Below are 21,217 nucleotides of genomic sequence, written 5' to 3' on the forward strand. Positions count from 1 at the left end.
TATATAATCAACTATCGACACACTTAAACACTTGACATATAAAAGAAACATTGTGATAGGGTCAGAAGGTCAGATTTTATCACACAGAAATCTAAAGATCCATAGACTGTTTTATAGTTCTTGCCGTTTAGACCTTTGCATAAGTGTGATAATCTGTGTAAACAAACTCTCACACACACAGATATAGCCCCTATTTTTATTTCTTTTAATTTGTGCTTAGGTTCTTGGTCACAGGGGATGAGGCAGTAACTCCCAGCCGAGTTCCTGTAATGTGCAAGTGGTGAATGATCATTTGTGCAGTTCCCACAGACATATGCGTCTCTTCTGCAAATTGGCAAAGTTATCCGTCAGTTTTCCATTACTGCGGCCTATACGTCTGTGCTTGAAATCTTCTGCAAATTGAACACCTCTTATAGAAATTCATGTTAGATATTTCTGATGTTTAAACAGAATACTGTCCATTAAGCGAATTTAGCCTATTCACATCTACAGTGAATGTTTAACAGAACACAATGTACATGAACAGTCTGTTGTTGTTGGTCTTTGTTCTTGGCTGCTCCTGGCAAGGGGTCGCCATAGTGGACCGTCCGGCTCGCACAGGCGCAGCTTGGCACAGGTTTTATGCCGGATGCCCTTCCTGACGCAACCCTCCCATTTTATCCGAGCTTGGTGCTGGCACTGCATCATGTTACCTGGCTATGAATTGCCGCATGGCAGGCAAAACACCTTACCACTGAGCCACCAGTTCCCGTTAAGCAATAGATGAACAATCTACTGATTCATTAATCATTTTAGATTAAAGCTTTGTGTGGAGAAATTTTAATTTTGAATTTGCGTCCGCTATACACTGAATATATATATATATATATATATATATATATATATACACACACACACACACACAATAGCCTATTAACTTTGGTTCAACCATTCTTAATTATTTTTACAAAAGAGTAAAATTTCTGTAAAATTATGCATATATTAAAGTTTTACACACTTTTTTTTAAAAACAAATATTCTTACTTTAATAATACTGTACCATTCGTGAATGAATCCTACTGATTGTAAATAGATGTAATAATAAAACGTACCAGGAGGTGGCGACAGTTAACGCATGATTGGTCTACTGGGTTGAGGGGGCGTGGCCTGGTGCGGCTGCTGTCCGGGAAGTAACTCTGTTTATAATAAGACTTTCAGTTCCGACTGTAAGGGAGAAATCAGCGTCGACAAACGGTTAAGACTTTGTGATTTATTCCGAGTGTCAGGTAAGTCACAGCTTTACATCGGAAAATAAAACACTATTTTATTGTATTGAGTAAATGTTGCCCGTATTTAGTTGTATTTAAATTAATGCTGTACGACTCCGTTTAACTTCTAAGCTTTTACGGTAACAAGTTCATTATTTTAGAGATATTTATTTAAAGGGAAAGAGTCCTTAAATGTTAGCACGTACAGTTGTTCAAAAACAGAATATAAAGTCCAGCATCAGTGACGACGCTGTCGGGTTTTTCCCCCGCAGGCCCGCAGCAAAGACTCTTTACTCTCGGCTCTGTCCCAATCCGAAACACATTAAACCTAGGGTACCTATTAAGTGTGATAGTCAGCTATTTGGGATGTAGCCCTTGGCTTATTTCTTGAGTTGTTTTTGTAACTTGCACATCACCACACAACAGAAATCCAGTGCAGAGCAACACATCCGTGTTTGATTAGTCTACCTGTCTTTATCTCTGTCTCTGTCTCTCTCTGTCTCCCACAGTAATGTCTATATTCAGTGACTGTTCTGTGGTCCTGGACCTGAAACACACCCCCTTTAAAGAGAAAAGAAAGCTTACGAATGCTCTATTGGACAATGGAGGAAATATATCATATATAGTGAACCAGAAGGTATGCTGTTGTTGTTGTTGTTGTTTTTTCTGGTCTCTTGCACACACACCACTGTTAGATCCACTTAATCTCTCAGCCTATAGAGTTACGCTTCTTAAAGCTTACTATTGAGTAACTATGAATGAATTAATCAGTAACTATACTGCAGATAAACATGTGGTTTTGCAATTGTGGGGATGTAAGACATGTTCCGTGTGATACAGAGTACATATACACAGTGTATATATATATAAACTCTGTATCTGCCATAACATTATGACCAATAGGTCATCACCATAACAGTGATGCGCTGTGTGTCTTCCTATTTCCACTTTCCATCCCAACCAGCTCTTCAATATTTTGATCTATTTGATTGGACTACACGCGCCAGCCTTCGCTGTCCATGTGCATCACTGAGCCTTGGCCACCCATGTCCCTGTCGCCAGTTTACTTTCCATCGATCACTTTTGGTAGGTCCTGACCAGTGTAGACCTGGGACAACCCAGCAGAGCTGCAGTTTTCGAACTGCTCAGACCTAATCCTCTAGCCATCACAATTTGGCCCCTTACTCAGTTACTCAGATCCTTATACTTGCCCAGTTCTTCTGCTTCCAATACATTAACATTAGAAAAAAGCTTCACTTGCTGCCTAATTTATCCCATCCACTTCCAGACGCAATTGTAACGAGATATTGAAACCGTAGCTACTGTATTAAGGGCCAGATAGTAATGGCTAGAGAACTGGGGTGGAGAAAGTCTGAAATTGCAGTTCTTGTGGGATGGGATGTTCCCAGGCTGCAGTGGTCAGGACATACTGTAATAAAGTGATCCAAGAAAAGAAAACCGGTGAACTGGCGACAGGTTCATGGGCAGACGAGGCTGACTGATGCAGTGTAGCTCAGATGGAGAAAAAGGTTAATGCTGGTTCCAATAGAAAGGGGTTAGAACACACTTTTGCCACCAAAATAGGTCATTACTGTTTTGGTGGTAAAAGGGGAAACTACTCGATATTAGCCAGATAGTCATAATGTTATGGCTGATGTTTATACTATATATATATATATATATATATATATATATATATTATTACAATCCAAACATATATTACTTTATTATTCACACACACACACACATATATATGTGTGTGTGTGTGTGTGTGTGAATAACAAAGTGTGTGTGAATAATAAAGTGATAGATGTTTGTATCGTAATAAAATATGCACTTAGAAATCAAGATTATTTGTTCTTTCTAGTGCTCGTTTCTGGTTACGAACAATTTGGAGAGCTTAAGCACCAGCAGGTGGAGGAGCGCTCAGAAACACCAGACACCTGTGGTCAGTCCGCAGTATGTGTGGAATTGCCTGGAGAAAGGACTTCTGCTACCTGTCCAAGAACATGTCTTAAGCCCACTGAGCTCAGACCTCGCACCTGAACAAGATCTACACCCTGGTATTACACTCTTTAACATATATGGTATACATCTATCTATCATTGTGGCTGCAGATATGTTTATTTAGACCTGATTAACACATGAGTTGTTGAACGTTTAAGGGAGACTGGGAGTGTTGAGGACAAAAGAGCCGTTTGTAACTGTGACACGTTGATCGGTGTTATTTGTTTTGTTCATTTTAGACATTCTCTTTTAAGAATGTGACTAATGTAACTGGAGAAGTGGGTGTGTGAGTCACCAAGAGCTCTGTTGAAAACTGTCTTGTGGTAAATGGTGAAACATTAAACAGAAATGTGTAAGGTTTTAATTATGACGAGCTGAAAACTTTTCCTGAACTCTGAGCAGGGCTGAAGTCCAGACATCAGTCCCAGCCCCAAAACCATGGGATTCATGATCAGAAAGCTGCCAATCAAGTGAAGGATGGGACGTACCTGGGCCAATTCAGGTGTGCTTATATTTACAGCGTCTCGTTCAGGTGGTGCACAGTGCTTTATACTCAGTAGCTGAAGTTATGCTGTACACTGATAAATCATATTTTGCAGAGTGTACAAGGACAATGATGACGATATACCAGAATTTCCTTCAGAATTTCACGTTGCCAAGTACTCCATTTTGGCCAAGGTGAATTAAAAATATTGTTCACGCAGTGTAGAAATGATATTCAAACTAAAAGTATTGAAAAAGTATTTTAAACTAGTTGAGTAGCATATGTGTGTATGTTTTAGGCCCATCTAAAGATATGGTCAGTTCTGGAGCTCCAGAGTGCCAAAGGCCAAGCGGGACAGCAGTATCGTGTTGTGAGCTCCATCGTGCATGAGAAAGAGGTGCACTTACAGGATTTACCTAAAGAGGGACAGGGTTGTACACTAAATATTACATATTATGCTATAATACACTATTTTTTTTTCTTTTGCAGAAGAGTGTAATTTTGGATAAGCAGGTGCACAGCTGTAGCTCTGAGGATGCTCTGGAGGCGTATCTGATGCTGAGGAAGGACCTGCAGGTCCAAGGCTTCACTCAGACACAGACACTACCCCCATGGGCTGAAAAGCTGATCTCCGACAGCCTACAGCAGGTCGGTCCCACACAGCATAACTTGAATTCATTTTTTTCTTTTTTCTTTTTTGTACGTAAACTTTATGAAAAGTGATGGATCATTGATGGTCAGGGGAAATGTTTTTACAGCTTTGCTAAAGGTGAGGCTTTTTTTGTGTTAAGCCTTAATATTGTCTCAGTATATCCATAATCCTCTGAAGGCCATATACTGTGTGTAGGCTAAATAAGATAAAGTTATTCAGTGTATTTTTATTAAGAAGCACTGACACTTTGTACAGTCTTTTATTACAGCGTACTAAATCAGCATAAGGTTTCATTACAATGATATTACATATTAATAATGTTGAGGTAAATTAGTAATATTCTTATTTTGCTTTGTCTGCTTATTTAAAGATGGATTTCATGTTGACACAATACCATTTTGTTCCTATTATTACTGATACTGTCAAAAATCTTAATATTTTGGTACTCTGAACCAGATAAATTTGGCATAGAGATTAGAGACAACATCATAATATAGAGTTAGGGCAGTCATATTGATGGATAATGTTTCAAGAAAAAAATGCTGTCTTTATACAGTACAGATGAGACATTAAAAAGGTAATGGCCAAATCTCTCTGTGCACAATCAGGTGTGTGACTTGGCTTATAGAGATGCACATTACAAATTACATTGATAAATTTCTGTTGTGGGCAAAGAGAATATTGTTATGACTTGTTTTCTAGCTTGGGGGGGCGTATACTATACAGTAAGTGGTGGAAAAGTTTCTCTGTGGTTAGGGGACACAGACACAGTCTGTCTCACAGACACTGTCATTTAAATATGACATCATGGAGGACATTTCAGTACTATGCAAATATGTAAAGTAGGCTTTGTACTACTGCAGAGAGGCTTTTTGTCACTCTATTTGTTTTTCATGGACATAGCAGGGAAGTAAACTAAAAGCTTGCTACAGTGCTATAGGGTTTTGGAGCTCACCATTTTTTTACACTACCTAAAATATTTTCATATTATACTTCTTGTTCACACCTTGTTGCTTCCTTCTCTTTGACCACAGTAAAAAAGTGCTTCACTTTTGCTCAATTGCTAGCAATTTAGCTAGCAACTTTGTCTCTTAATGTTGTTTTCTCGCTTCATCATTATCAGCATTGTGTTTAATTTGACAGGTATAGCCAAAGTATAGATATATTTGCATAATATGGTTCCTCGGCGTACGTTTCTCTGCATACGTTTTTTTGTCATACGTTTCTTGGCATACAAACTTAATAAGTTCCGAAGGCGAGTACTTCGAAATTCCATATCACAAAACCGCATTGTACAATAAGAAATTATTTAAGTTCAGAGAATCCGTTTTAGACACCACAAATTATTACCAATTTACAGCTCTATACGTTAATCATATTTCTGCATCTAAAACACTCAATGCATTTAGAAAAGACATGTAAATGAAACAAAATATGAAATAAATTAACATTAAACCTCACTTAACTTTAATTTATGATTTCTTTTAGCACCGGCTGCTTTAAAAATGAAACTAAAAATAGCTTTTTTTTCTTTTTGCTACGGTCCTGGCTTAACATCTTGGTACACGTGGTTCTAAAAAATATACCAAAACCTACCCCTGCTACAGACGAAAAGAAATTTAGAGACCAATTAACAGCACCTCAGATTAGAGGCGTTATGAAGTTTTACAGAGCATAAGTAACAGAAACATCTCAATATCAACTGTTCAAAGGAGATTCAACAGTTCAAACCATCATGAAAGTGACCCCAAACTTTTGAATGGTAGTGTGTGTGTATATATATATAATAACTTGCTATAACTTGCTCGTTTCAGATATATATATATATATATATATATATATATATATATATATATATATATACATATGCACAACTTGACCAGCGTTCGGTTTGCTTAGTTCGGTTGTATGCCAAAAATGTTGGCTTCGCATGCCAAGGCAAATTTCTTGCAAAATTTCAGTTCTTAAGGTGAAAATACTTGTGGCGTGGAATTCTTTTACCACTCTATTCAAGGTCTGCTGTATTGGTTTTTTTTGTTTGTTTTTGTTAGTATTATAACATTTTCAAAACTCTAGTACTGCGATATTTTATTAGTTCCAAAATAGTGCAACACTAGAACTTTATATAGTCTCATTTTTAGAACTATGTGTGATTGACAGCTGCTGTTGGAGGAGAAGCTGAACTGTAGCACAGTCTCACAGGAAGTGGGTACCTTTGTGGAACTCATTTGGACGGAAGCTCTCGGTTCACTTAGCAGCATCCTGACCGTCCCTGTTACCAGCATCAGTCTCAATGACGTAAGACTCTAAGACACTGTGAAAGACTATAGATATTGTATACGGAGGATGACCGATACATCTAACCATTGTGTTTGCATGTGTGTGCCCGGTGATTTGTGCTGCTGCAGGTGAGCAGGGTGGAAGGATTACTGCTGCAGGTTCAAAAGAGTCAGCGTGAGGATGAAGTAAAGGGTCTGCTGGAGGAAGTCAAGACTCTGCTACCTCTTCGAATAAGAGAGCCAGACTCAAAAAACAAGCTGGTCTCCCAGAAACTAGATCTCTGTCAGGTAATATTAATAACAATATTGAAAACATGACATATTTTCTGTATATATTTAATGAACTATTCTGTGTGTTGTATTTTGCTTAGTTGTATGTTTATAATTTTTTTTTGTAATTGTTGCTATAATGTAGTCAGTATCTACAGTATTGTAAACTCTGATGTATCCATATTGACACCCTCAGCTGATCAGAGATATTCTGAACATGTCGGAGGCGACTTTGGGAAACCCAAGTCCATCTTCTCTGGGGAAATATCGTGCTCTGAGGTGTAGTATAGAGCAGGTGCCACCACAAAGTGCAGAGTTTCTGTCTGTCTCTCAGCTTCTGGAGGACAGGTAGGTGCAGTGTAAACTCCATCAGCGTTTGTTCAGTGGACTAAAAACATTTTTTAATTTTTATGGATATTATTTTTCTAATGTCCACATTATTTACACATTTATGTGCAGAAATGTTTCAAATGTTGTCAGAATTCTATATTTAATATTTTAACAGTTTGACAGCAAATCAAGATAAATACCATTTTTGGAATTTCATTTATTTTGGCACACATTCATTTTACTTCCGGCACACATGCTTATTTGTAACAAACCATTTTTTGTTAAAAATGATTTGTTGTTATTCTTTGAAAGCTTTGAACTATCACTAGGACTGGTTTTGCTGCATTTTGGAGCCCTGATGCACTTAAGTAATAATGATGCACTTAAATTATTAGTAATACAGTGGAACCTTGAATTGCGAGTACCTTGGTCTGTGAGTGTTTCACAAGACGAGCAAAGATTTTAAATCAATTTTAACTCTGTAAAAGTAAGGTATTGACATACGAGCAGTATTGTGGGTAATTGGCTTCCATGCTCTGTCTCAGTGCACATGTCAACATTTGTGCATACATGTGTGTGTGTGTGTGTGTGTGTGTGTGTGAGTGAAACACACTTTACTGTGAAAGTTGTCCTACACCGTCTCCCCCAGCTTCCTCCTTCTCTCCTCTCTGGTCTCAATTACTACAACCACGAATCTTTTCTAAGATGAAGTGCATTCATTTCATATTAAGTTTTTTGGGTTGTGGAATGAATCGTCGATACCATTATTTCTTATGATCAAATTTGGCTTTGATATAAGGAGCCTTTGATATACAAGCACATTTACAGAGCTAATTATGCTTGCAATCCAAGGTTTATCAATACAATGTTTTCATGTAGTTATTTAAAATTATAAAAGGAAGAAAGTGTTTTGTCATGTGCAGGGGGGGTCATACTGTAATGTCACATATATTATTAATAGTAAGAAATATTTCTGAAAGAAAATGAAGCAAAAAGTGAACATGAGATACACGTGTTGTTTGTGGAAATCTTTAGGACAGACTACCCACACTGTTATTTTGAAGTGATCATATTGGATTTGGCTAATTTTATTTATTTTTAAGTTATAGCATTTTTCAGCATCATACAAAATGTACATTGATATACCCGAAACAATTGCACATACCATTTTGCCCTTTGTGGATTTTAACACTGTTGTGACTCAGATAAATAATACACATTATATTTCCTAACAGATTGTAATCTTTCTTGCTGTTTATCTCAAAACTGCGAAAATGGAGTTTTGTCATTTTGCTGTCAAACTGTTGCTTTTAGTCAACAAACTGTTTTTGTCTATCTTTCTAAAGCTATATTATGTAAATCTTTAATAATTCTGCAGGCCAGCTCAGATCCAGCAGATACTTCGTGTGAGTAGAGGCACAGAGCTTCATATGTTTAGGAATGATCTCGGCAACGTGAAGTCTCTCCTCCATTCCACTGCCTCCAGCAGCCTGGTCGGAATCCTGTCTCGGTGAAAATCTCTTTTGTTTTTTAAATCACGCATATTCAGGACTGACACAACAGTACGTCAAAGTGATTTTGAATTTTGTTTGTATTTCCAGAGGTTTGTTACTGCCCAGAGTTGGAGTAGAGCAGCATGGAATCGAAAGAACAGACATCGGGAATCTGGGAAGCGGCATCTACTTCAGTGACTCATTAAAGTCAGTGTTTTCATGTTGTTATTTAAAATTATGAAAGCTGGGAGAGGGGTCTTATATATATATATATATATATATATATATATATATATATATATATATATATGTGTGTAATGTCACATATTTTAGGTGTTTAATGTCCAGTTTCTGTTCCAGCACGTCGATGAAGTATTCCAAACCCAGTGTGACTGATGGCTGTCGGCTCCTGCTGGTGTGTGAGGTGGCTCTGGGCCAGTGTCAAGATCTGCATAAAAGGGATTTCACCTTGACCTGCGCTCCTGAGGGCTACAACAGTGTGCATGGAGTCCGCCGTACACGAAGAACACAATCTGATTTTGAGGTCCATCTTAAATATAAACTGTCTCTCTTAAGAGGAAAAATCGTAGAGCTACTTTTGAAACTCTGCATTATGTTTGTGTCTGTGTTGCAGGATGATGAATATGTGGTCTATAACACAGACCAGATCAGGCTGAAATATGTTGTTCAGTATTTTCTAAATGAGGATGAAATCAAGGACTTTCAGCCTCACGTTGACACGACACTAGCGCCTCTAGATTCAGAATCATCTTCTCACCTCTGTGAGTGGTTTATAAATACTAATCTATAGACATTCCTGTGTGTATACACCATGATTTTAGTAGAAGCTGTTATATTTGTTGTATAATGTTGCATAATGTGATGACATCATGTGCGAGATGAACATCACGGTTATGACCCATACCCACTTGACATGGTAATCATGTGTATGTGGATGTGTTTGTTTAATCCTTTAGTGTCCAGTGATGATGGGGAAGGTTTAGGAGAGACCAAAAACCCTCTGGAGGATGTGACTGCTGGTTTGTTGGACAGTAATGGTCAGACACTCCCCCTGCAGGCCGTACATGTGAGATGTAAACTAATGGACCTTCTCTCTCAGGTAAAGTATTACATTGATGAATAACTGACTGGTACATACTGCAGTACAGTTTGTTTAAAAAATTATCATTTAGAGCCTTTAATAATTTTTTTTCTTTTTGCAGTAAATAATATTTAGGTTATTTCTTAGGCACATAAACACAAAACCATATCCTTAATTTTATAAACAAGATATTTAAAGAATTATATGTTCAGAAAATAAACTCTTGTTCTCATTTTGTTAACAGGTCATCATTTTTCAGACATACACAAATAACAGCAGTTTTCCTATTGAGGCAAAGTATGTGTTTCCTCTGGAAGAGACTGCAGCAGTGTGTGGCTTTGAAGCCTTCATTAACGGGAAACATGTTATTGGAAAGGTGGCCTTTCTAAGCATACGTTTCTGCTTTTGCTATAATAATAAATAGTATTCAATCTAATGCATGTTATCCGCTCTCTATTTCTTTTTCTCTTAGGTTAAGGAGAAGGAGCAGGCACGTAAAGAATATAAACAGGCAATAGAGAAAGGCCATGGAGCCTACCTGATGGACCAGGATGCACCTGTGCGTTTCTCTCCTTATTGCTGTGTATCTGTGTATACTGTAGATATGTATGTGTGTCTCTGTGCGTGTGTGTATACAGTACCAGTCAAACAAATTTGTACACTCTTTCTAATCCTATGGTCTTTTTTTGTTTTATTTCTTTCCACATTGTAAAACAATGCTGAAGGTATCCAAGATATGCAATATTGTGTCTGCTACTTATCCTCTGTAAAGCTTTTTTTCTGGGATGCCGTTAATTGGTGATTTTTGTGGCTGGTACCTTGGTATACAAATTTAATCTATTCCCGAGACAAGTTATTTTTTTATTGCGGAAAAAAATTGGCACCGGCTGCTTTAAAAATTAAACTTAAAGTGGTTCCTTTTTCCTACTACTGTTCTTGCTTTTAGCACAAAATGCAAAAAAAAAAATTTATTAAAAAAAATAATGTCATCTCGTATCGCTAGGCTTTTCACTGATGCAAACAAGTTTGGAACGGCTCCCGGGCGTACAAGCAACTTGTGATCAAGCTGCCATTTGTTTTGGCTTGGTTTGGTTGCTCGTATGCCGAAAAATACTTCCCATACCGAGGCTAATTTCTTGCAAAATTGTACTTTTCCTAAATTCCTAAGGCGAGTCGTTCGTATGCTGAAGTACCATTGTAATTCTTCTCTGCACAAGAGGTAAGTTTTGGTTTTGCCTTCATTAGAGCCAGTTTCGTCATGGTGTTTGATGGGTTTTGTAAATGCACTTGACAATACTGTTCTTACAAGAACAGCTCCAAAACAGCTGACCTTCATGTCCTAAAATAAAAACAGACTTTTTGTTGTTGTTACTTAATTACCCAGTGCCATATGTAAAATTTCTTAGTTTTAAAAAAAAAATCGAATATAGTACTAGAATGTAGAAAATAAATTTTGACTGGTACTTTATATGCACTGTATTTGTAGCACATATCAGTCAGTGAAAGTGGATTTGTGCCTGTTATTTAATCTTTATTTTTATGATTTTTGTAAATCCTGTGCATAAACATACTCTTGTATCTGTGTGTGCTGCAGGATGTGTTCACCATCAGTGTGGGAAACCTGCCCCCGGGAGCCACAGTGCTGATCAAAGTGACGTTCATCACTGAGCTGGTTGTGAGAGCAGGCACCATCGTCTTTTCACTGCCAGGCAGTGTGGCCCCTTGGCAGCAAAGCTCAGCACTGAACCAGAGAACCCAGGTACAACAGTCTTGTCAGCATATAAATATTTTTTCTTAAGTAAATAAATTCTATAATGTGATTCAGAAATGTATAATTTTCTTTACAACTAATAAAATTGCTAAGTCTCATAATAATAACACGTGTGTGTGTGTGTGTGTGTGTGTGTTGCAGACTACCGTTGAAAAGGTCTGTGTGAACGAGCTTCAACCAGAGGGGTGAGAACTTGTTCTGACATGGTCAGTTTTATACCATTTGATTTACTCTATAGACTGTACTCATGAATATTTCTCTGTTCGTTCAGAGAATTCTCTCTGTGCATGTCTGTTGAGATGCCCTATGAGATCATTAACCTGGAGTGCTCTCATCAAATCAAAATCAAGGTATGTTTTGTATTTGTTTGTTTATTTAAGAGTAATGTACATGTAATGTTTTTTTTAATACAGTTTAATATTATTGAGATGCCTGTATGTACTGTTTGAATAAGCCTGCTATAGAGGTGACTTTATCCCGTCTTTCTTTCAGAGGACAGATTGTAAGGCTGTAGTAAGCACCTTACCAGACCAGATGCTCAGCACTGATGGCTTCTGGTTTAGCTTTAGTCTGTTCCAGATCCATATGCCAAGAATGTGGGTGGAGAAACATCCAGAGAAGGACACCGAGGTAAAATGAGTGTCATCCTTTACTCAGTCTCAGTAGTAGATAACATACAAAATTGATTAACCCTGACGCTGCGTGATTTGCTTGTGCAGGCCTGCATGCTGGTGTTTTATCCACAGTTCGAGTCCAGTGATGTTTCTGGGTCGGATGTGAGTGATGTGATCATTATGCTGGATACGTCAGAGTCCATGCGAGGTGATGGAATGCTGAATGCACGCAGGATTGCTCTGAAGGTTCTCAACTCACTGGACCGTTCACTAAGAGTCAACATCATCTCCTTCGGCTCTGGTTAGCGTCACTGACACACTCACTTCATGTACAGCAAAATGTTACATAGTGTTACGATTCCAGTAAGGTTAAAAGTATATTTATCATTGGGTTTATTTATTTATTTCTAGCGGTCTTGTCATGAGTTTTAACATAGCAACTTTGGTATTTTATTCATTATCAATGACTATTGCTTATATTTCAATAGTCAACATTTAAATTGTTTATTTTAATTTTTATTATTCTAATAACAATTTCCAGTCAACTATAATGATTGTGGTAGGCCTGTAGATATTTTTTCTTTTTCATGGAAGATATTTATCTTTGTGTTATCCCACTGTTGTTGAGTAGACTACAAAGAGGCCTTCCCTTCAGCAAGTTTGCTAGAGGAGGTTTTTGACGAAGCCAAGAAATTCATTATGGTGAGTGAATCAAAGACTGGACCACCACCTTCATCTACAGAGTAGAACATACAGTACTGCAAATGTCATCACAAATGCAATTGTTGTGTGAATTATGTGAATGCGTTGGCTTCAACCAACAACATTGAAGTGTTACATGCATCATTTAGGCAGTGGTGGCTCAAACTGTTGAGGCTGAGTTACTGCGTTATTGACCGGATGGTCAGGGGTTCGTGCTCCAGCACCACCAAGTTGCCTCCATTGAGCCCTCGAGCCAGGCCCTTAACCCTATCTGCTCCAGAGGCGCTGTAACCTGGCTCACCCTGAACTTTGACCCCTGCTTCCTAACTGTGATATCCCAAAAAATAATTTCACTGTGCTGTAAAGTACATGTGAGAATTTTTTTTACCATTTTATTAATCCCCATAAGATTTGAATGTAAGAAAATGAAATATAGGAACTTCTTCAGCCATCATCCATGTCCAATATTATGCTCATCCATGTCCAGTACTATGCTTCTGCAAGAATTAAGTGTTAGCACTTTGAAGTTTATTAGTATTTTATCATTACAATTTCACAGACCTTGGCTCCTGTTGGTGGCAGCACAGAGCTATGGCGACCTCTGCGCACCCTGAATCTGCTGCCTCCTTCACGTGGCATAAGAAATGTGTTGCTTATCTCTGATGGACATGTGCAGAACCAGCCTCAAACCCTGCAGCTGGTGCGAAACAATGTCAGACACACACGCCTCTTCACCTGCGGCCTTAAGTAAGCACTCAACGGCTTTCTGGAGCTAGACGCAGAAATGTATATTTAAATATTAATATCTGTTCAATCAACAGACACACATGTACAGAGACCTGTTCCCCAAAGCAACAGTTTTGTCATTATTGAGAAACATTTAAAACTTGTAAACTTGTATTGATGATTCTAATTTCAATTTATTAAGCACTTTTTCACAATTTCTGATTAATTAACATTAAATAAGTGGGCAAAAGTCAAATTATATATATAATATGGGTTTCGTACTTATTCACCAGCCACACTAGGTCTGTTTCTCTGTATCTGATAATCCGCTCGTGTTTGTGTGTAGCCCAACAGCCAATCGTTACATGCTGCGAGCGCTGGCTCAGGCAGGTGGAGGAACATATGAGTTTTTTGACACAAAGACAAAGCACACTTGGGCTGAGAAGGTAAGTCTCACTCCATGATCTTGAAGTTACTGTTGAGGCTAGCGGTGTACTGTATATGTGTGACATGTGGGTGAGACATTGCTGATTGTCTGTTGTAGGTGAATTCTCAGGTGAGGTGCATGCTAGCTCCAGGCTGCAGTTCTGTGGCAGTTAAGTGGCAGCAGTTCAACCCCACAGCTCCTTCTCCTGTTCAGGCTCCCTCACAGCTCCACGCCCTGTTCAACGACTGTCACACTCTGGTCTACGGATTTGTCCCACACTGCACACGGGTATTTCAGCATCACTCCATTTTTTTTGTTTTCACTTTACAAAATGTGTTATAATGTAGACGTTCTTGTTGTAAAACAATTGTAGCCTTTTTTTTTTAAGTTTTATTTTGGAACTTAATTTGAGAGTTTTCCTTGGTTTAGGCCACGCTCTTTGGTGATCTGAGTGGGAAGGAAATTGAGACAATGGTCTCTACTACAGAATTACAGAAGACTAAAGGAACAGTAAGATTTGGACTCATAGATATGGTTGAATGATCTGAAATGTCTGTTTCTTAATATTTAATGTTAATGTTTTTTGTTTTTTTTTATAAAAATTGGTGTTTTTATGTTTCCGTTTTCTAGTTCCTTCACAAGCTCACTGCAAGAGCAGTCATCAGAGACTTTGAGGATGGCAGCCTTGGATGCAGTGAGGCAGAGCACGAGGTTTGCACTATACATGCATGTTTATTGAATACATTTAGGCAGATATTTTATTTAAAGTCTAGTGTCTGACATAATAAAATGCAATCTTAAAATCTACCCATATGATAAAGAACACTGTTATAGCCATTTCTGTTCTTTGTCTGAAACTGAATAATGTTCTAAGACTGTTTTTCCTGCCTGTGTCAGGGGAAGAAAGCAGAGCTGAAATCCTACATCATCGAGCTCAGTAAAGAGTTCTCCATCCTGTCCCAGTTTACCAGCTTTGTTGCTATTGAAGAGCGAGTAAGACTACTGATACCTGACAGACACATTTTAACACATGCGCACACAGCATTTCTAACTGCAGAATGTTTAGATTTTAAACACTTCTGGGAGATTTTTGGACTGATGTGTGCAATAGCAATATGCAGTATGCTCAAAAAAAACTTCTCACTTGTGCGTGTTCATATACTTTTGACCATTTTGCATATTTATGTGCATGAATAATGTACTTGAGCTTTGTGTGTTGCTGTAGTGATGAGGACATCAACTGTGAAAAATTGAATAGACACTTCTGTCTCACAAAGCCCAAGTCCAGTGATTTTAAGTCGTTATTTCTGTGTAGGACCAGGATCAACCTGACTCTGGCTTTACCAACGTCCCTAAGATCATTGAAGAAGAAGATGTGGATATTCTTCCTTATATGGCCTGGACAGAACAGAAAGAGGTATCTTTGTTCATTTATGGCAATAATCACGATTATTTATAATGCATTTAATAGCCGAAAGAAACTTTTATTAAAATTATGCACAAATAAACATGAAAACACCTAAAGATAATCAGATAATCATACATAGCAAATAGGAGGTGACACAAAAAGAACAGGTTCATCACACATTTTGCCAAAAAAACGGTAATCTGATTATCCCTAAGACATTTGGGCAAATTTTCTGTGGACTAATAAGACTGATAGGGTTGAATTTTTTTGTGTGCGTTCCATTACATCTGGCATAAACCTAACCTAATCTAATCGAATTTCATAAAAAGTAAATCATACTGTATCAACAGTCAAACATGGTGGTGGTAGTGTAATGTCTAGGGCTGCTTTAGAGCTTCAGCACCTGGATGAGTTGCCATAATTGATGGAACCAGGAATTCTACACTTTTTCAGTGTTTTTTACCCAGCACTGTCACTGTAGTTACCTTCAGGAATTTTGGAACTTATTGAAGGAATATTCAAGAAATATTGTTTAAAGTAAATATTACATATACTAAATTAGTCAGACAATCAAACAAAATAACCAGTCATGCACACTAAATGAATAAGTGTAACACATTCAAACTGTTGAACCTGTACTTTAGATTGTTTTAATTTATTATTTAACAAAGCTTCCTTTTGTCTATTCCATTTTTGTCTTTTCTGCACAGTATGGTGTGGAACCCACAGGAACGAGATTGCAACTGTGTGAAGAGGAAGACGAGGAAAAACTTGACAGTGAGGAAGAAGTTGACATGGGTTATTGCCTTTTTGATGCTGAAGATTCTGAATATGCTGAAGGCGGCAGCTTATTAGATTTATATGCTTTAAATTTGGAGGCCCAGGAAGAGAGTAGTTCACCCGGGTTTCCAGAATTTACCTCCTTTGCCCAAACGAGTGCTTGCTCTGACGCTCTCCCTTATTTCAGTGAATGCCCAAGCTTCAGCATGGTTGGTTCTGCTCTTTCTGACACTCTACCCTTGCATACTCCTGATGTCCTTGATCTTAGTGCTTCAAGACCTGCTTCAGTTCCCTCCACTAAGATATTTTCTTCCTTCAGTAATACTTCTGAAGTTCATCCTACTCTTCCTATAAGAGCTAGGCATGTTTCAAGTAGTCTTGCTCGACATGAGGCTATGTTAGGTTCTGCACGCCTTACTTATAATAGAGCTGGTCCAGTTATGAAAGACATTGATCAATATGCAGGTGTGATTAGACCTGCACGCACGCATAAGTCCTCTTTTGTTAGTCCTACACGAGCCAGTCATTTTTCGGGAGGCATTGATCGGGATGAGCCTATGTATGAATCTGCAGGCCTTCCTTCTCTCCTTGCAGAAGCCTGTCATGTTTGGAGACAGGATGATCTATCTGAGAGGGGTGGTGGTTCTCCAGCTCCTCCTCCTCCTCCTTCAGGAGGTAGTCATGTTTTAAGTGGCGTTGATCTATTTGGGCCTGCGGGTGGTCTTGCAGCCCCTCCCCCTCCTCCACCACCTCCAGGAGCTAGTAGTGTTTTGAGCGACTTTGCTCTACATTATGTGCCTATGTCTGGTTTAGGTGCCCCTTCTTATGCTCCTGTTTCTCCATCTGCTGTTGCTAGTACAGGAGCACCTGCTAGACAAAGAACTGCTGCTTTTTGTTCAACTAGTTTTGGTTCCAAAGCAGCCCCTACTCCCCCTCCAAGTGTTAGTTTTAGAGACCTTCCTCATACTGTTGAATCTGAAGCCTCAGTTCCTCCTTCCCTGCCTATTCATTGGAATACAAGCAGCTATGATGCTCATTCTTTTGGTTCTATTGGAGTCCCTGGTACATTTTCCAGTCTTGTTATTGGAGCCCCTGCTACATCTTCCAGTCTTGTTTTTGGAGACCGTGCTACATTATCCAGCCATGTTAATGGAGCCCCTGCTATATTTAGTGAAAGGGCAGCATCAGAGACTCCATTACAAAAAAGTTGTAGTGCCCCTCCCCCCCCTGTTGCCTCAGCTCAACCTTGTGTTGCTGCCCCTGGAGCCCCTTTTTCTTATTCTGGTATTAAATTCAGTCTCCCTGCTCGTCCTGCAAGTCCTGTTTTCGGAGCCTCTCCATCATCTTCTGCCATTAAATTCAGACCCCCTGTTGTTGCTGCTGCTGCTGCTCCTCCTCCTCCTCCTCCTAGTGCTGATATGCATCATGGAGCCTCAGACCTCGCTCAGCCTTGCTTTGTTCCTAAAGCAGTAGGTATGTTTAACCAAAGTACTTGCTGTGCATTTTTATATTCATGTTTGAAGGTTAAGCTATTACATTGTTTTTGTAAAAATAAAAAAAAAAATCCATGGTGGAAATCTGTTCAGTGGATTATAACTTTTACAAAACTACAGGTCGGTCTTTAATGAGAAGGAGTAAAAAACGAAGTTCACACAGTTTTGATCATGAGATGGTCAACGCCTACGAGACCCGCAGCACAGGTCCTCTTGAGACAGCAGAAAGCGACCAAGTGGAGACAGACAGCATAAGAGAACAATACAGACGACCTGACAGGATCAACTGGGAGGAGCTGTTAAACCTCCAGCACCAGGTACATGCCTGTCTGTGTACATCACACATGCGTAGATTCCACCAGAAACACAATGCCAATGGTTAGTGAGGGCAAGTAACATCAGAATGTAATTACTACTATTAATTAAAGTTTTTAAATGTTCATATAAGAGAACATACATTATTTAATGTAATGTTGATATCCAGCTAATAGAGGTATCTGAATTTAAAGCAGTCAATCCAGTTTAAGCATTTATCTGGTTAAAATGAGCAACATACTTGTTTGTGTTGTGAATTCGGTTTTTCTTATTTATATTTGTATTTTATCTTTAATCTTTAACACAGGATGGCTACTGGGAATGTACCGGGACACTAAGTAGATTTCTCGGCTTGGATGTAGACTTCTTTGCTAATGTCTTCCTAAAAGAGAAAGGCATCTGTTCTTTGGGTAAACTTATTTTATTTTTCACTTTAATTTCTAGTCATCACTTGTATTATCATTGAGGGCTTTAAAAAAAAAAAAAAAGGAAACTTATTTACAAGGAAGATAAATACAATAAGCCATTCTGCAGAATATAATGCAGTTTGGATAGATGGTGACAAACGAAAGACATCTTTTTGAATATTGATAGTAATATTGGTGTTTCTATAATAAGTACATGATTTGGTTGAGATCTAGGCACCTGTGTGATGGACCTGTGTGTGTGTTTCAGGTACAAAGGCTCATGCTGACATCCTGAAGCTGGTAGCCACACTGCTGGTTCTACAGTTGATGCGAGTGTTGAAGATAGCAGAGGGGAAACTGTTTCAGTCTCTCTTCCGCCTCACTGATTACCCCGAGCCAAGGCAAGAGATCTTACTCTGCATTTTACTTTACTTTCCAGCATTGTTTGTGGTAAGGGATTTTGATCGTGACCTTTTGCTCATGTTTGTTGTGTAGGCCGGCCTGCTGGGAAGCAGTGACGAGAGCAGTGAAGTGGGTATGCTGGGCAGACAGGCAGTACCCGTGCGTGTGCAGCAGGCTGGAGTTTGGCTCGGACTGGGAGTCCTGTACACGCCAGCTCCTGGGATTGGACCCGCTGCCCCCCGTCTCACCCCTGATCCCTTTGCTGCAGAGAAGAGCACCGGTCATGTAGAACCTAGACTTTTTACTCAGCACAGCTCCTCTGGACTTTTAACTCCTCCTGGGACTGTAAACTAATATTAGAAATGAAGAATCCTTCCATTGGAACATTTCAGTCACCCATTACTTACGTTTCAGTCTTTTAAACCAGTCAATAGCAGCAATTAAATAATTATATTTTAAATGTTTTTTTTTTTGCATGGTTCTTTGACAGAAGTTATTGTTCTTCAGTATCATCATTAATTTGATGGGGAGGCCATTTTTAAACCAGTAATGTTGTCTGATATTTGCAGTTTGTGTAGTGTTATGTACTATTACTTAATCCTGTTTTACCCTCAGGGCAGACTTACTATTGTTACTGCTATTTTTGGTGATTAATGCAGAGTGTACTGGTGAAGGGATTGGACTGCTTTGTGGGCTTCTCCCCACCGGATGTAGTGTGCTATTACTTTTTTTTTAAGGAATGTGACTTGTGACAATTTCCCCCTAAATTCCCACGTATCCAGTTTGAGTCTAGTTCAATTCTGGTTCGATTCTTACCTCGAGTTTGTGTGTGAGTAGTTTGCATCTTCTCCCCATGCAGTGTGGGTTTTCTCTAGGTACTCTGGTTTTCTCCAACAATCCAAAGACATGCACAGTAGCCTGAGTGTCATTCTTGAAGTGCCTGTAGTGTGTGAATGAGCATGTATGTGTGTGCCGTGCGATGAACTGTTACCCCGTCCAGGCTATACCCCACTTTTTTCCATAAGTCTCCAAAAGACTTAAGATCCCCCAGTATTCCTAAAATAAATACAGTAAATTCCTAAATATACAAGGTTTAATGGACATCGTATTGTACTAGAAATTATTAAGTGAAAATATGTCTGCCTTGGTCATGATCACATTTTTAGCAGGAAACAGAAGATCAGTGTTTTATTAAAACAGAATAATGTTTTGAAACAATCCAGATCATGCATGCTTTTTTTTGCTCCTTTTCCAAACACGCTGTTTTAGTGTCTATAGCTTTAACGCATGCTCCAGTGGATTTAAGCGGAGTTGGGCTGAGCTAAGCATCGAGTGGGAGAGGGTCTCTTGCTCTATGAGGGCACAATAGGGGCCAATATAAAAATGGAAAAAGGACAAACAGCAGAATATTTTTTGTATGTTCTTGCAAACTGGAGATCTATCTGAATGTCTAACAATGACTGAAAAGTGAATTTTGCATAATAGGCACCCTTTAAAATGATAGTACAGTAATTTGTAGTGAGTAATTTGTAAGGAGCTAATAATCATCACATATGCTCTTAACTGATAATGCTGTTGAGAGCATTTCAAGGCTTGAGGATCTTTAAGCAAGAAAAAAACAGACCTTTAATGCTTCATTTACTTTACACAAGCTAGTTTTATCCATAAAGGGGAAGCAAGCTTCTTTGAAGAGTTTGGGGCGGATTTAATAATCTACTTTAAAGTAAGATACTAATAAGCTACTTATGCAATGTAAACAAACACTTGCACCAATAAATATTAATTAGAAAAGCTGAAATTAGAGAAAATGAAGCGAAACGGTGTGGATTTTAACTCGCTGGAGTCAATTTAAGACAAAACTTTATCTTTTCCGATCTACTTTTCTGATTTCTTATCTGTGATTTATTCTCTGATTACCGAACTAGGAGTGTATTTGGATGACAACAAAAAAAGTAATACTTAGTGTAAACAAGGTGTAAGATACTCAACCTTACAAAATGTTAGTTCTTTGTATTAATAAGTTCGTCAGAGAGATCAAAGCTGAACAAGCTCTTCTCCGAGTATTTATTATTTTACACAGTATTTGATGCTTCATATGCTGAACTAGATTGGGTCTGGATAAAAGATGCCTTGAGCACAACACAAGTTCAGACACATAAACATGTTATATATCCATAGATATTCTTGTTTTATCTACAAGAAAAGAAGGAGAACAGCAGTGTGTCGGGTTGTTTAATATTTCAACTCAATTCAGTTAATACAGTTCCATGGAAATGTACATATTTCTTTAAAGCAGATCCATGTGTAA

At 38.5% G+C, this 21,217-nt stretch overlaps 1 protein-coding gene across 1 annotated transcript; it reads left to right on the forward strand.

The window, feature by feature from the left end:
• Nucleotides 1-1,125: 1,125 nt before the first annotated feature.
• Nucleotides 1,126-19,999, forward strand: parp4 (poly (ADP-ribose) polymerase family, member 4). The gene is made up of 35 exons (XM_053496341.1): nt 1,126-1,265; nt 1,757-1,884; nt 3,115-3,310; nt 3,657-3,756; nt 3,854-3,932; nt 4,037-4,135; nt 4,228-4,386; nt 6,551-6,688; nt 6,799-6,957; nt 7,136-7,287; nt 8,648-8,779; nt 8,871-8,969; nt 9,123-9,306; nt 9,397-9,544; nt 9,740-9,882; nt 10,109-10,240; nt 10,337-10,423; nt 11,459-11,623; nt 11,777-11,820; nt 11,907-11,985; nt 12,128-12,265; nt 12,355-12,550; nt 12,881-12,951; nt 13,511-13,698; nt 14,024-14,123; nt 14,222-14,392; nt 14,534-14,614; nt 14,735-14,815; nt 15,002-15,097; nt 15,420-15,521; nt 16,223-17,765; nt 17,906-18,102; nt 18,408-18,510; nt 18,776-18,908; nt 19,003-19,999. The coding sequence occupies exons 2-35, from the start codon at nt 1,759-1,761 to the stop codon at nt 19,196-19,198; spliced, it is 5,817 nt and encodes a 1,938-aa protein (XP_053352316.1). The 5' UTR covers nt 1,126-1,265; nt 1,757-1,758; the 3' UTR covers nt 19,199-19,999.
• Nucleotides 20,000-21,217: the final 1,218 nt, after the last annotated feature.

The sequence above is a fragment of the Clarias gariepinus genome, chromosome 5, assembly GCF_024256425.1.
Source record: "Clarias gariepinus isolate MV-2021 ecotype Netherlands chromosome 5, CGAR_prim_01v2, whole genome shotgun sequence".
Taxonomy (NCBI): domain Eukaryota; kingdom Metazoa; phylum Chordata; class Actinopteri; order Siluriformes; family Clariidae; genus Clarias; species Clarias gariepinus.

Excerpts from the sequence above, each read along its gene's own strand:
- parp4 (XM_053496341.1), top strand. The coding sequence starts at position 1,759 with ATGTCTATATTCAGTGACTGTTCTGTGGTCCTGGACCTGAAACACACC. Across the intron at positions 3,757-3,853 it reads ACGTACCTGGGCCAATTCAG|AGTGTACAAGGACAATGATG; the intron begins GTGTGCTTATAT and ends CATATTTTGCAG. Across the intron at positions 4,136-4,227 it reads CCATCGTGCATGAGAAAGAG|AAGAGTGTAATTTTGGATAA; the intron begins GTGCACTTACAG and ends TTTCTTTTGCAG.